Source organism: Oxyura jamaicensis, chromosome 1, assembly GCF_011077185.1.
Source record: "Oxyura jamaicensis isolate SHBP4307 breed ruddy duck chromosome 1, BPBGC_Ojam_1.0, whole genome shotgun sequence".
In the NCBI taxonomy this organism is placed as follows: Eukaryota; Metazoa; Chordata; class Aves; order Anseriformes; family Anatidae; genus Oxyura; species Oxyura jamaicensis.
This window is the reverse complement of record NC_048893.1, coordinates 82,584,394-82,596,573: the sequence shown is the minus strand read 5'-3', so window position 1 is coordinate 82,596,573 and position 12,180 is coordinate 82,584,394. Positions and strand designations below refer to the sequence as shown.

The 12,180-nt window shown below is 49.3% G+C and overlaps 2 protein-coding genes across 4 annotated transcripts in view; one reads left to right on the top strand and one right to left on the bottom strand.

Moving 5' to 3' along the window:
* The window catches only part of SPICE1 (spindle and centriole associated protein 1), a 23,591-nt gene extending 20,589 nt beyond the window's left edge, over positions 1 to 3,002 (bottom strand). Inside the window, exons 1-2 of the mRNA XM_035331967.1 lie at positions 2,991 to 3,002; positions 77 to 322 (exon numbers count right to left, since the gene is read on the bottom strand). Of these exons, the coding sequence (XP_035187858.1) occupies positions 77 to 322; positions 2,991 to 3,002 (258 nt within the window). The remainder of the gene's footprint in view (positions 1 to 76; positions 323 to 2,990) is intronic.
* Positions 3,003 to 6,194: 3,192 nt separating this feature from the next.
* Positions 6,195 to 12,180, top strand: part of SIDT1 (SID1 transmembrane family member 1) — a 42,386-nt gene continuing 36,400 nt past the window's right edge. Inside the window, exon 1 of one of the 3 annotated variants that reach the window (XM_035314734.1) lies at positions 6,195 to 6,425. In XM_035314734.1, coding sequence (XP_035170625.1) covers positions 6,234 to 6,425 — 192 coding nt within the window. In that variant the 5' untranslated portion in view covers positions 6,195 to 6,233. The remainder of the gene's footprint in view (positions 6,426 to 12,180) is intronic. The other 2 variants (XM_035314727.1, XM_035314719.1) reach the window with 2 other exon arrangements.

The following is a 12,180-nucleotide window of genomic DNA, read 5'->3' as shown; positions in this document are numbered from 1 at the left end:
GGGAGAGGAGGGAGAGGAGGGAGAGGAGGGAGAGGAGGGAGAGGAGGCCCGGGCGGCCGCCAGGAGCGGCACTCACGTCCCAGTCCCGCCTGGCCGCCGCCTTCCTCGGGCCCTTCCTAGCGGCGGCGGCGGGGCCGCGGGGCCGGGGCCGTGCCCCCCGCAGCAGCACCCGCGACATGGCGGCCGCCGCCGCGCGCAGCCGTTGCCACGGGCCCGGGTCCGTTTGCCCCGCCCGAGGAGGGAGGCGGTGGCGGTTGGCCCCGCCTCGCGCCCCTCGCGGCTCCCTCAGGGCCCGCCCGGTACGTACCGCCCAGATCCAGCACTGCTGGGGCCGGCAGGGTGGGGGGACTGTGCCGCTTCAGGTGGCTCGTCCCCTTAATTCGCTTCATTAGTACCGCACTTCTGTGCTCCTGCCGTCCCAAGCCAGCCCTCGGTGTCCCCGTGAGGAAGGTTTGGCAGTTTCCCCATGCGAAAACGCATTCCAAATCCTACTAAGGGTAACTAAGAGCAGGATGTCACACAGGCTATTAAATCAAGATAAAGGGTGACCCTGGGTTGTTTTAACAAACCGACCTCCTGCAGACTTGCCCCACAAGCGCACCACAGATCCTCCACTCCCCTGGGTCACATCTGTAGAGATTTAAACTACTCTGAAGGGTTAGAGTTGGCACTTTCTAATAATACAATGTGAGCTTAATGTTTTGTCTGCTGGAGGTGAAAAGTGAAGATGTAGAGCTTATCAGCTTCTCATTTAAAAATCATGCCTTGAAGAGAAAAATTCCCTTTCACCAAGATATCCGGATGCTTAGGAAATGATGATTTATGATTTATTTTCCCGATGTCTGCGAAGTGATGATGTTTAGAAATGATGATTTCCAGATGGTTCTTAGCAATCTAACCCTGGCTTAACCGACATCAGTGCAAAGATGCAGGTGGTAATGGTCAATGTGCCGAGGGAAGGAATTGCTTTGCATAAGATACACAAAGAAAAAGAAGATGGAAATTATGAAGGGAGAAAAAAAAAAAAAAAGTTTCAGGAAAATACTAGCAGCAACTGCCTTTGCTGAAGTGCTGCAAAATGTGCCTGTCATTTTTTTTTATGCTGTAGGTTGCACCTGAACTTCCATTTACATATATACCATATGCAACCTGAAGCTGAACAACAGACTATAGTAAAAAAATCAATAAAAATCCCTGGTCCTACGCATATGTGTAAGGCAATATACTGGATTAATTATTTTCTGTTTATTTGAAAATCTGGAACCCAAAAGCATAAATTAAAGACACATCTGGAATTGTCCTAGCATGGCTTAAAACTGTCCTGAAAAACAAGGCCTATTGGGAAGAGAAGAAAGCAATCACGGCACAATTAGATCAATATATCATCTACTCTGAAATCTCATAAACCTCTCTGCTACTATTAATTACAATCAAATATAAATGTTAAGTACGTCATATAAGCTAATATACTGCAAGCCAGAGATACTTTTCATTCAGCCTGCTCTAGTCTCAAACACTTTGGCCACATATCAGAAAATGGGGAGCAGGTTACTGTGCTTCTATCAGTTATCTTAAAGCCTGTCTACCCTTCAGTTCTTGTGCTTCACACTACGTTTACAGCAGCATCTGAAAATGATCCATTATCTCTGCAGAAGCCAGCTGAACATCTACAGCATCTATTTACTCACAGTGGAGCTTATGTAACATAGAGACTGCATATTCAAATGGCAGATACTTAAAACCCTCATTTTCCAAAATAAGTTTCCAAAAATTTGGTTGGTTATGTTTATACTCCTTTGCTTTTATATTCCAAATTAGTATGATTCAGGGAATTCCTTTCTAATTGAGATATTTGTCCTGTCCTGGATATTTTTGCAGCACTGGTTACCAGGAGAAATATCACTTCCTTAGAATTGATTTTTTTTTTTTTTTTCAGCAGCAATGTGACTTTCTACTTTTGTTCTATGGAAAAAAAAAAAAAAAAAAAAAAAAAAAAAAAGGCACTCCACTCTTGTGAGCCTCTGCTTCAGTATCATTCCTCCTTTCCCCAAGAAGATGCTCGCAACCCTGGGCTTTGCTCATCCTGGGAACAAGGGCCGTATCAGGAGATGTGTGCCCCAGCACAACCAGAGGAAAGGGCCCTGAGAACATCCCCCCTCCTGCGGGCCTGACACCCCAGCTCGGTGCCAGTGCAGAGATAATGCAGCCAAGGGCTGCCCCCCTTTGCTCCAGTGACCTTGGAGGCCACGCTGCAGGGAGGCCTCAGCAAGGGCTGACCTTCCCCGTCCCACGGGAGCAGCTTTTAAGCTGGGGCTCTGGTGCTGGGCCCTGCCTGCGCTACAGATGCAGTTGTGTCATAGCCATGAGCTCAGGCCTGCCCGGTGTTTGCCTGATCATCTGGAATCTATTGACCCCAGCTACCATCTCCAGGCCTGCCCTGTTGGTCTTGCTTGGGTACAGTGGGATGGAGCCCCAGCTGGCAAAGCCCCTGCTCTGCTGGCCATGTTAGCACGCTTGGCTCCCTGTGCCTTAGGGAGCAGCCAGCCTTTGCCATCCCCTGATGCCAGAGTGCTGTGGCACGCATGAGAACACTTCCACCGATCTAGACCAGTGATCTCTCTGGATCAGCATCTTGTCTCTTACAGTGTCCCTGCTCTTTCTTCCAAAATACATGCTGCCATTCAAGAACAAGATTTGGATGGATATGAAAAGGGAAAACAGGCTACTCATCTTTACCAACCGGGCTGAGTGAGGAGTTATAACAGACAACCTCCATTTGTTATCGGGAAAGATAATGAAACAAGCTGTTCAGCTGTCAGGGTGCAAGCAACTAAAAAACAATACAGTGATGAGAAACAGGCAGCGCACATTTGTCCAGAACAAATCATGTCAAAGTAACCTAATTTATTTCTTTGCAGAGATAACTGACTTAGGAAGTGCTGAAAGAAATAGATGAAACATTCAGACTTCAGCAGGACTTTTGACATTACATTGAACACCATCCTCATAAAGGCAAATAGGGTTCGGATTGGAATTAACATAAAAGGAGTGTGTGATTGAACAGTAATTCCCAAAATGTAGCTGTGGCTATTTTCCGGACAATAGGAAGGGACATTAAATTAAGAGATCTGATCTGTCTGCTAAGATTGATCGTTTTAATTAGTGACTTGGATGATGGAATTGACCTTTGACTTCAAACTTCTGTAAATAATACCAAGTTGGGCAGTACCGCAAGCACTTTGGAGGCAAGGATTTGAACACAAGTACAACACTGCTGAATCACAGAAAGAGCCTCAAAACAGTAAGAAGAAATTCAATAAAGACAAGCACAAAGTGTGGTATTTTGGAACGAAAACTTGAATTCTAAAATTCAAAATGAAGAAAAAATGTGTAGTCTTCTGTAGAATACCAAAATATATATCTAGTCAGGGTGGCCACAGAGGAGTGAGTATGTGGGGCTGAAGGAGGCAGTGAGTGAGCAAGGAGCTGTGTGGTTTGGGAGCCTTGGCTTCCACAGAATGCTGAGGGGAAGCCACAAGTCTCCCAGTGCCACCACTCCTCAAAGTCCCCCAGAACAGATCATCCTCTGTCCCAGTAAGAGGCAAGACAGAGTTGCAAGAGCTCAGAGGTGACATTCCTCATGTCTTCTGGTCTGCACTGCATGAAACTCCAGGCTGGAAGGCACTCCTGGTGTTGGAGTGCCCATCTTCCAGGAGATCTCATGTGAGGGGGTTGCCCTTACTTCTTAGGGCTCTGACACAAGGCAGAGTGACTTCCATGTGGTCTGTTTCACTAACACAAGACACTGACAATTGTTTTGTTTGCTGTTGGCAGAGATCGCACGAAGACCCAAGGATCAAAATGGCAGCATAATGTAAGCTGAGTTGTTTTGCTGAGCCTTACAACTTTTCCTCCAAAGAAGAGCAACCCCCAGGAAATCTCTCAGCCTTGAAAACAAACCCCGCAGATTGGAAAGCCGCTTTGGCCGGAGATAACAGTTTCCTCACTTGTTATTTGTAAGAAGTTATCAAGTGCTGTCTTTTTTATACGAAGAGAGTGCTGGAGCCTGTTGATTAAACACATCCCTTGCTTTTCCCTGTTCAGGCACAAATTTCCAGACTCAGACTCTGAATGTAATTTGTATTCCCCCCACACCATGTGCGTGTTGCAGAATTTTACCAAATGTGCAGTAAAAACTTTTGCAAGGTATGAACAGTCACGATGGGTACTTCAGTTTTGACTGCTTTAGCCTTTTGAATTGGTCTGGTTTGGTTTTGTCGGTGGTGTTTTCTTTTGTTAACGAGAGATTCTAACCCATGGAAGTGGATCCACCTCGGCCACATCAGATCTGGCACTACCCTAGCAGGTCTTTGCTCTGTGTCATCTGAAAACTCCAACAGCTACGCAGCAGGGCCCGGCAAGCTCCCTACTTATCATCGCTCAGGCTCCATCCCAAGCATTAGCTTGGAGCCACCAAACACCCGGCAATAACAAACTCTTGCTGATTCTAAGGGTTGTGTGAGTGCTTCTTTCCCATCCCCCAGCCCTTGTGCGAGAGGTGTCATCCCTTCTGCACAGAGCCTCGAGGAAGAGCACAGGAGAGGACCCATCTCCCTTCGGGCTGCTGTGCTGGGGTGACAGGAGGAGTCCCCGAGGGCCACCATGCGCCTTTAACATTTGTTAAAATAGACTGAGGGGTGAAAATAGCAGTGTGTAAGCGATTACAGGTGGCTGATTTCTTATATTAGGAGTGAGTTTCTATAGCCGAGTAATTGGTAGTGACACATGGAGAAGGCTGAGGTACTCAGCAACTTCTTTGCTGAGTCTGCACTGGTAGACGGGCTTCCCACGTCTTTCATTTCCCTGAACCTGTAGATGGAGGCTGGGGGATCAGAGTCCCACCCACTGTAAGTGAAGAGCAGGTTGGAGACCACCTGACAAATCTAAATGGGTACAGGTCTATGAGACCTGAGGACATGAATCCCAGGGTCCTGAGGGAACTGGCTGATGGAGTTGCCAAGCCTCTCTCCATCATAGGTTAAAAGTCCTGGCATTCAGGTGATGTCCCTGGTGAGTGGAAAAATGGAAATGACATGCCCCTACTCTTCAACAATTAAAGAATTGAACAAAGAGCACTATTCTTCATCAACTAAAACAATTAGGAGACATTTCTTGTCAGAAAGAGCAGTCAGGCATTGGGATGGGTTGCCCAGGGAGGAGGTGGAGTCACCGTCCCTGGGGGTGTTCAAGGCAAGGTTGGACGTGGTGCATAGGGACATGGTTTGGTGGGTGACATTGGTGGTAGGGGGGTGGTTGGACCAGCTGATCATGAAGGTCTTTTCCAACCTTAATTTGTCTATGATTCTATGACTCTAAGAATGCCAGCTGGCTTTACAAAATTGTGGCTTCTACGAGTTTGCCTTCAGTCTGTAAAAGCCTTTCACATTGCTTCGGTAATGCTGTACCTTTTCTGAGTTAAAAGTGCATCCCTCTGCCATGGGATGTGACATGTTTCCCAGGCATGTTTTCAACAGAAGAGCATAGGAGGGGAAGCAGTGAGAGACAGACCTCTGGTCCTTTCACAGCCCAACAGTATTGTTCTCATCTTGCCGAAAAGGTTAAGAGTATCACTGACTTTTGTAGCAGTTTCACAAACACTCAGATATCATAAGAAGCACCAAGCCACGCTTGAACTGACGGAATGACACTGCGCTGCAGCCTTTCACACCTTTGGACTGAGCTAAAAACAGACGGTATCTATCCCCCAGTTCTGAGCAGCCAAAACCAGCACCAGCCCGTGCCCCAGCAAGCCAACACAGCGTGGGACGAGGATGCCCGTGACTTGGTGGGCTGGAGGCGTCGAAGCCCTGTGGATGCCACAGCCATGCCCCGTCCCCACATGCCTGACAATGCCTGCATACCCCTAACCCCACAGCCCACATCCCGAAGGGGAATAGCTCCCTGACAACCGGCTGCGAAGGCCGGCTCAGAATTTGGGGCCGGGCAGACGGAGGAGACCCTCCCTCCTCTCGCTCCCTTCCCCTCCCCTGTCCCCTCCCCGCGGAGGGTCCTTCCCCAGGAAAGTTGCTCGGGGTGGGGGGGCCCGGGCCTCGCTGCCTGCCCGCCTCCCCCCACCCCCGTGCGGCCGAGGGATTTATTGAAATCGCAAACCCAGCTCCTGGGCGCCCGCCCCGCCGGGGAGAGGCAGCCGGGCGGCCGGCAGCGGCGGGGCCATGGCCGGGGGGGCGCCCCCAGCCCCCGGGGCCCTGCTCTGCGCCCTGCTCTGGGCGGCGGCGGCGGCCCCGGTGGGGGGCGGCCCCGGGGGCAGCCCCGCTCCGGGAGCCTTCGGCCGCCTCTACCGGGGCGCCGTGAACATCAGCGCCGAGCGGCTCTACGCCTTCGCCTACAGCAGCCAGCCCGGGCAGGTAGGAGCCGCGGGGGGGGAGGAAAGGCACCGTGATCCCCCCCGAGGGGGGCACCGGGCACCGGGGGGATCCCGCTGCCGTGCGGGACCCGGCCGGGCTCTGCGCCACCCCCTCTGCCCGCAGCCCCCGGCAAGCACCTGCGGCGAGGCAGGCTGGAGTCTGGGGGGGGGGGGGCGATAGGGAACCGCACTTCACGAGGCTTTTATAAATACATTCTGGGGCTTGGGAGCTTCTGTAGGATCCCGGGGCTGTCCCCCCGGAGCCCGGCAGGTGAGCTGCGGGGCGAGGGACTGCGGGGCAGCGCTGCTGAAGGCACGGCTGGGCGCGAGGGGGGAGGAAGCACGGCGTTTATGCAGGCTTAGCTACTGCGGATTCCCCCCCCTACCCCCCCCAAAAACCCCAACCCCTATTTTTTTATTTTTTATTTTTTAATTTCGTGTTTAGACCAAGTAGCTAAGTGGAACCTTGGAAACTCTGCCCCCGTTGTTTGGATCGGGCGTTAATTACCGGGTAAAACGCTTCGGTTTTCCAAAAGATGGTGAACCATACAAATGAACCTATTCTCCTGTCCTCAGCTGCACAGAACAAGAGAAAATGGAAAGCATCTATCTTTCCACACTGCATTTCTATTTTTTTTTTAATACGAAGGGAGTTGGTAAGAGCATGATTTTTCAAAAGGGATGGGGGAACTTTTTGATAAGGCTTTGGTTTACCCTGCAAAATCCAGACCTTTAAAGACTTGTCTTTCTTCTGTTCTGTGTGCTACAGTGTAATAAAATGCACCTGGTATTTATGGGGCATGAATTTTGTTTCAGGGCTGATGCAAGTGAACCAGCCCAGGTTTATTTAACTATTGGGTGTCACCACAGAGCACAAAAGGCCAAATTTATTCTTTGGACATGAGCCTTGCTGTAAAAGCTCAGGGTAATGTAAGTTGGGCTTCTTGTGGTGTTACGGGTACTGGGTACTGTAACCAAGGCTTGCTAGCAGAATAAATAGTGTCTGGGGCTTGCTAGCAGAGACAATGTGCCATGACTGTTGCCACATCTAAGGGGAAACCTTACGGTGCTAATCGCCACATCCCCATATGCTGGACTCTGAAATCTCTGCAGTGGTGTTGAGCTGGTTGAGAGCATATCTAGGAAAGAAAACTTCAGGTTTGAGGCTTGATAATTTCTGAATGCAGAACTCTCCAAACACCGCCATCAACACGCTTAAAAAGTGCCATACAGATGGCTTCTGCTAGGGAAACTAATTTGAAAGAGAGAACCACTTAAAGGTGAACTGTGCTAGGAGACTGTCGGGTGAGGGGTGCCCAGAAGAGATCCTGAGGAGCCCTACAGACACCAGTCCTGAGCTGAGCCAAGCCAGCAGAAGCCTGCAGGAAGGTGCTGGCTAACCAGGATAACTGGCTGCACGTGTGTGGCTGTGGCTCTGGACTGATGAGGGGCAAACCTGACCAGGTCTCCTCTTGCCAGTCTGGTCAGAGCTAGAGCTAGGTCTGTCCTGATGGTCCTGCATCTCCCTGCTGGTGGTGATTGCTCAAAGTTTGGAAGCTGGGTGGTGGGAACTTTGACTTTAATCAGGGACTATGCTCTTGTGGGCAAGCTGCTTGTCCAAGAGTTGTGAGGACACTTAGGGGCATGCTGTTAACTCAGTAGTGGTTGGATCTTCTGAAGGAACGTAAGTCCTGCAGAAACTCAGTGTACTAATCCTTCCTTTTCACTGCAGTCTTTAGACTCCAACTTTTAGCGAGTGGAGGCTCAGCCAGTGTTAGCCAACTGCTGGCCACGTGCAAGCTCTGCTCTTCCTGATCCCTTCAGTCTCCTCCTGTCTCTGCTGCTGGCAGGTCAGCCAGAAGCCTCTTATACCTTGAGGCAGATACCACATGGAACATTAACCTTAGTTACAGGAGATTTAATTGAATAAAAAGAGCATTTTTCCAGTAGGAAGGGCTGCAGTGGGTGAGTTTAATTGCTTTCCCTCTGAAGCAAAGCCAGGTCTGGAGTGGTCTGGCTCTGGAACAGGGATTTGTTTTGCTGATGCTGTGGGTTCAGCTGTTCCCCTCTGCTGCTCTCTCTTGTGAGGGCAGGCCTTCAAGGCAGGGGACAACTTGGAGCCAAAGACAAGGCACAAGGGCTGGCCTGTGATCCATCGGCTCTTTGCAAATGCTGTTTGCTCACGTGCTGTGGCTGCCAGGACACATCTGAAAATGCAGCTGCATGGAGCAGTGCTTGAATGAGGGATGAGGGAAAGGAGGAAAAAAGGCCAGTGCTCCTGTTTGGTGCTTCAGAGACCTATTTATTTCTGTAAATTTGTGCTTCCTTGATCTCAGAGGAGGACCCTCATCCATGTAGACCTTATTCTCTGGGATACAGGTGTGCATGCTGTAGGGAAGGGGAAAGCCTTCCTTATCGGATTCTTTTGCCTTGTATACAACTACTTGTGAGCAAAGTGCAACTCAGGGTTCTGGAGCAGAGTTGCTTTGAGCCAGTCAAGTTGCTTCACTTCTTTGCATCTCCTTTTCTGTGCGTATGAAATGAAAGGAAGGGTTTTTACGTGCTGACCTGTCACCTGGATGAAACTTATGTATGTGTACATTGCTAGTCTGTGGGGGGAGTGAACCTCCTAGGTGCTGGGCAGAAGTGCTTCACCTTGTGTCTGGAGTTAGGAGAGCTTTCAGCTTTCCTGCACTTGGAAGTTAGGGTTTAGGCCTTAATTCCCGAGGTGGAGCTGTAAACGTAGGGCTGTGCTGAAGGAGGAGGAGCACAGCTACCTCTGCTGTGAGGAGCTTCTAGCACTGGCCTGCGCATGTGTCCATCCTTGGTCCTTCCATGGTCGAAAGTCCTTCCTCAGTCTTCCATGGTGGAAAATCTTCATTTATTGTGGGGTATTTTATTGCTCTTCTGGTTCTTTTTCTTCTCCTAGCTGCACTTGAAAAATTTCCTCTCTGCACAGTTGTTTGTTTAATGTTTAACCGTGGGTGTAAAAAAAATATTAAAAATAATGAAACCAGCTGTTGTTCCTGCTGATATGCTCTCATGCTCTAACAACAAAGGCAGACATGCTGTAGTAGTGAGCAATTAGTTGGGCAAGCAGGTTTATCTTATTTGAGGGTTGTTTAAACTGGAGACATCCATGATGGGGGGAGGTGAGGAAGGAAAATGAATGTGGCGTACGCCTGAGTGTCTCAAATTCCAAATATTCAACATGTCCCTACTTGGGAGGGAGGGAAGGGTATGTTATGTTGGAGCTGCCTGTGCAGTGTGTCTGTCTGGGAAGCTGAACAAGAGCTGCTGAGTATTTCTGCTGGATGTGCCATTGGCTAGAGAAGGATTTATGCGACAAGCGAGAGAACCTGCTTAGTTCCACAACTGCAATAATACGAGGGCTTCCAAAAAGATGAGGGAGGCTGGGGCAAAGTACTGAAGAAATTCAAAGTGAGCTGTTCTCTCCTCCATTGTAAGCTCTGGCAGTCACTAATGGTTAACTTGCTGGAAACACAAATGGGACTCATGTTGTACTTGTGGGTTATTCCTCTACCAGGTTCAAAGTGAAGCCGGGGAGTATCTTGAGGAATAAGAGTGTTGGAGACACTACAGTTTCTCCCTAATCAGAGAATGAGCTGAGTGCATGTTTTGGAGGATTACCTGGATGCTTAGAAAAACAAGTACCTCTCAGGAGAACAAGTTATCAGCTTTCCTTTTCTAGGCAAAACTGCTGCAATCTAGATGCAGCACGTGGACATTCATACATTTTGGTAGCGATGAGCCCAAAAGCTGAGCAGTAGGCTGCACCTATTCTAGGGGAATGAGTGGGTGGTATTTTCTTCCTCCTCCTCCCTTGCCAGGAGTAAGAACAGAGTCCCGGTCTCGGTTCCCATATGGCCCAGCCTCACGGTAAGCCGTCATTGGCAGCAGATGAGGCTGTGGCTTCTCTGCTTAGCAATCGTGTCATATGAGGATGTGCAGCCCTGGAGTGACTGTTTCTTACGTGGAGCCTACTTGAGAGGTAAAAGCTCACCCCCAGTGAATGAGGGAGAGAGGCTGTGTGCTGCCATGAGACCTGCTAACATCACAACCCTTCCTTCTTTTATGACTTAGACTGAGAAGAAGTTGGCCAACGCAAGGGAAGAGGGGAAGCAATGCTAGTGAGAAGGACAGAAGTCTTTCAGCTTGATGCCTTAAGTTGTGTGGCCCTCAGGTAGAGACCAGGTGCCTTTTCCAGCCCAAAGAGTGTGATTCACTTGGTTCCCCTGCCCCTGGGTGAAAGAGTCTTTCATAGCTTGGTGTGGATGGCAGTTGCACTTGCTTTGCTCTGGTCAAGGAGCCACAACTGAAATTCACCACACATTCCTCTGGGATTGTGTGAGGAGTCGTTTCTTCAGACCAAAGCCATCTGTTGTAGCTACAGGGAAACCGTGCTGTGCCACGCAGGGCAACCTGGTTAATAACTGCCTGCAATCAGATCCGTGTTTGCTGTCCGCTGCTGTTTCACGTGCACATCGGTCCCACTCCAGCAGCAGCTGCCGTGTCTGTTGCAACAAATCTATGAGCCTCTCTTTCACCTCTAGCTCCTGGGCTGTTTTTAGGCTGCATGTGTAGGGCTCTGCAGGCTGGGACCAAACTAACTCAGAGTATCCCTGTGCTCTCCCGCGTGTCTTCTCTGTAATGTTGGTCTTGGCTCCAGCCCAGGTTTCAGCCCACAGCTATACTGTGCATGCGGTAAAACTTTAGTTTCCTGTTTGGAGATGGTCAAACTTGAGCCGCAGGGAGACGAACAGGTTAGGCTCTGTCTTTACTCAGTGCTGAGTGGAAGCTCACCATTTTAGCTGCAGGTAAAAATACAGGTAAAATACAGGTAAAAATCAAATCAATTGGGAAGACTATGGGCTTTTAAGTAAGAAGTAGATCTCTTAAGGTCAGCAGACCTCTGGCTATTGCAGGATATCCAGGGCCTGAACACGGCTGCATTTTGGTTGCTGGAGGCAGTCCTTTCTACTGGAAGAGCCTCCGCTCTCCATTTCTGGAGCCTAATGTTAAATTAAATGTCTTTTGAGCCAGAAACGTAGGCACGGTGTCAAAGCCAGTAAAATCAAAGAAAGTTACAACGTGTGGTGCCTGAAGCCTAGCAAGGTTCGACAGAGTTCCTTTGGAACACTTTTTGCACACATGGCTTGGTGAAAGAAACTGAGCAACCCCCTGCTCCTTGGCAAAATAGGGTAACTTAAGTGAAAGAAAGGTGGGGACCCAGCTTTGCTTGAAGCTGGAGATTGGATCGTGTGCCCACCTGAGATTCCCTCTAACTTGCAGTATTTTTTGGCTTTCTGAGTTTTTTGTGCTTTGTGATTTATTTTTCTACTTAGAGGGGTGAAGGAGAGTATCCACATATAGGCTTTATGCAAAAAGCCTACATATGGATAGCCCCCACCAGTGTTTCGATTTTGGAAAGAAAGGTCTGAATAAGGGCAACTTCACCAAAATGCCACTCCTGGGCTTGAACCCTTTCCAAGAGCAGTGTAGTGATTTATAATACAAACATTTACATTGTAAGTGGAGGCTGAAATGTCCTTAAATAACTTGTGCAGAAGTTGTTGGGTAGGAAGGTATGTCTTTTCCTACACAGACCTCACCTGCTATTTCAGGGGATATTCAGGGAATGAAAGCGCAGCCTGTAAAAGCTGTATTGCAAGGGTGTGCCATCTGCCCAGCCTGAGAATACAGTTTAGTGTGCTTGCATAAGCAAACGTTGTTGC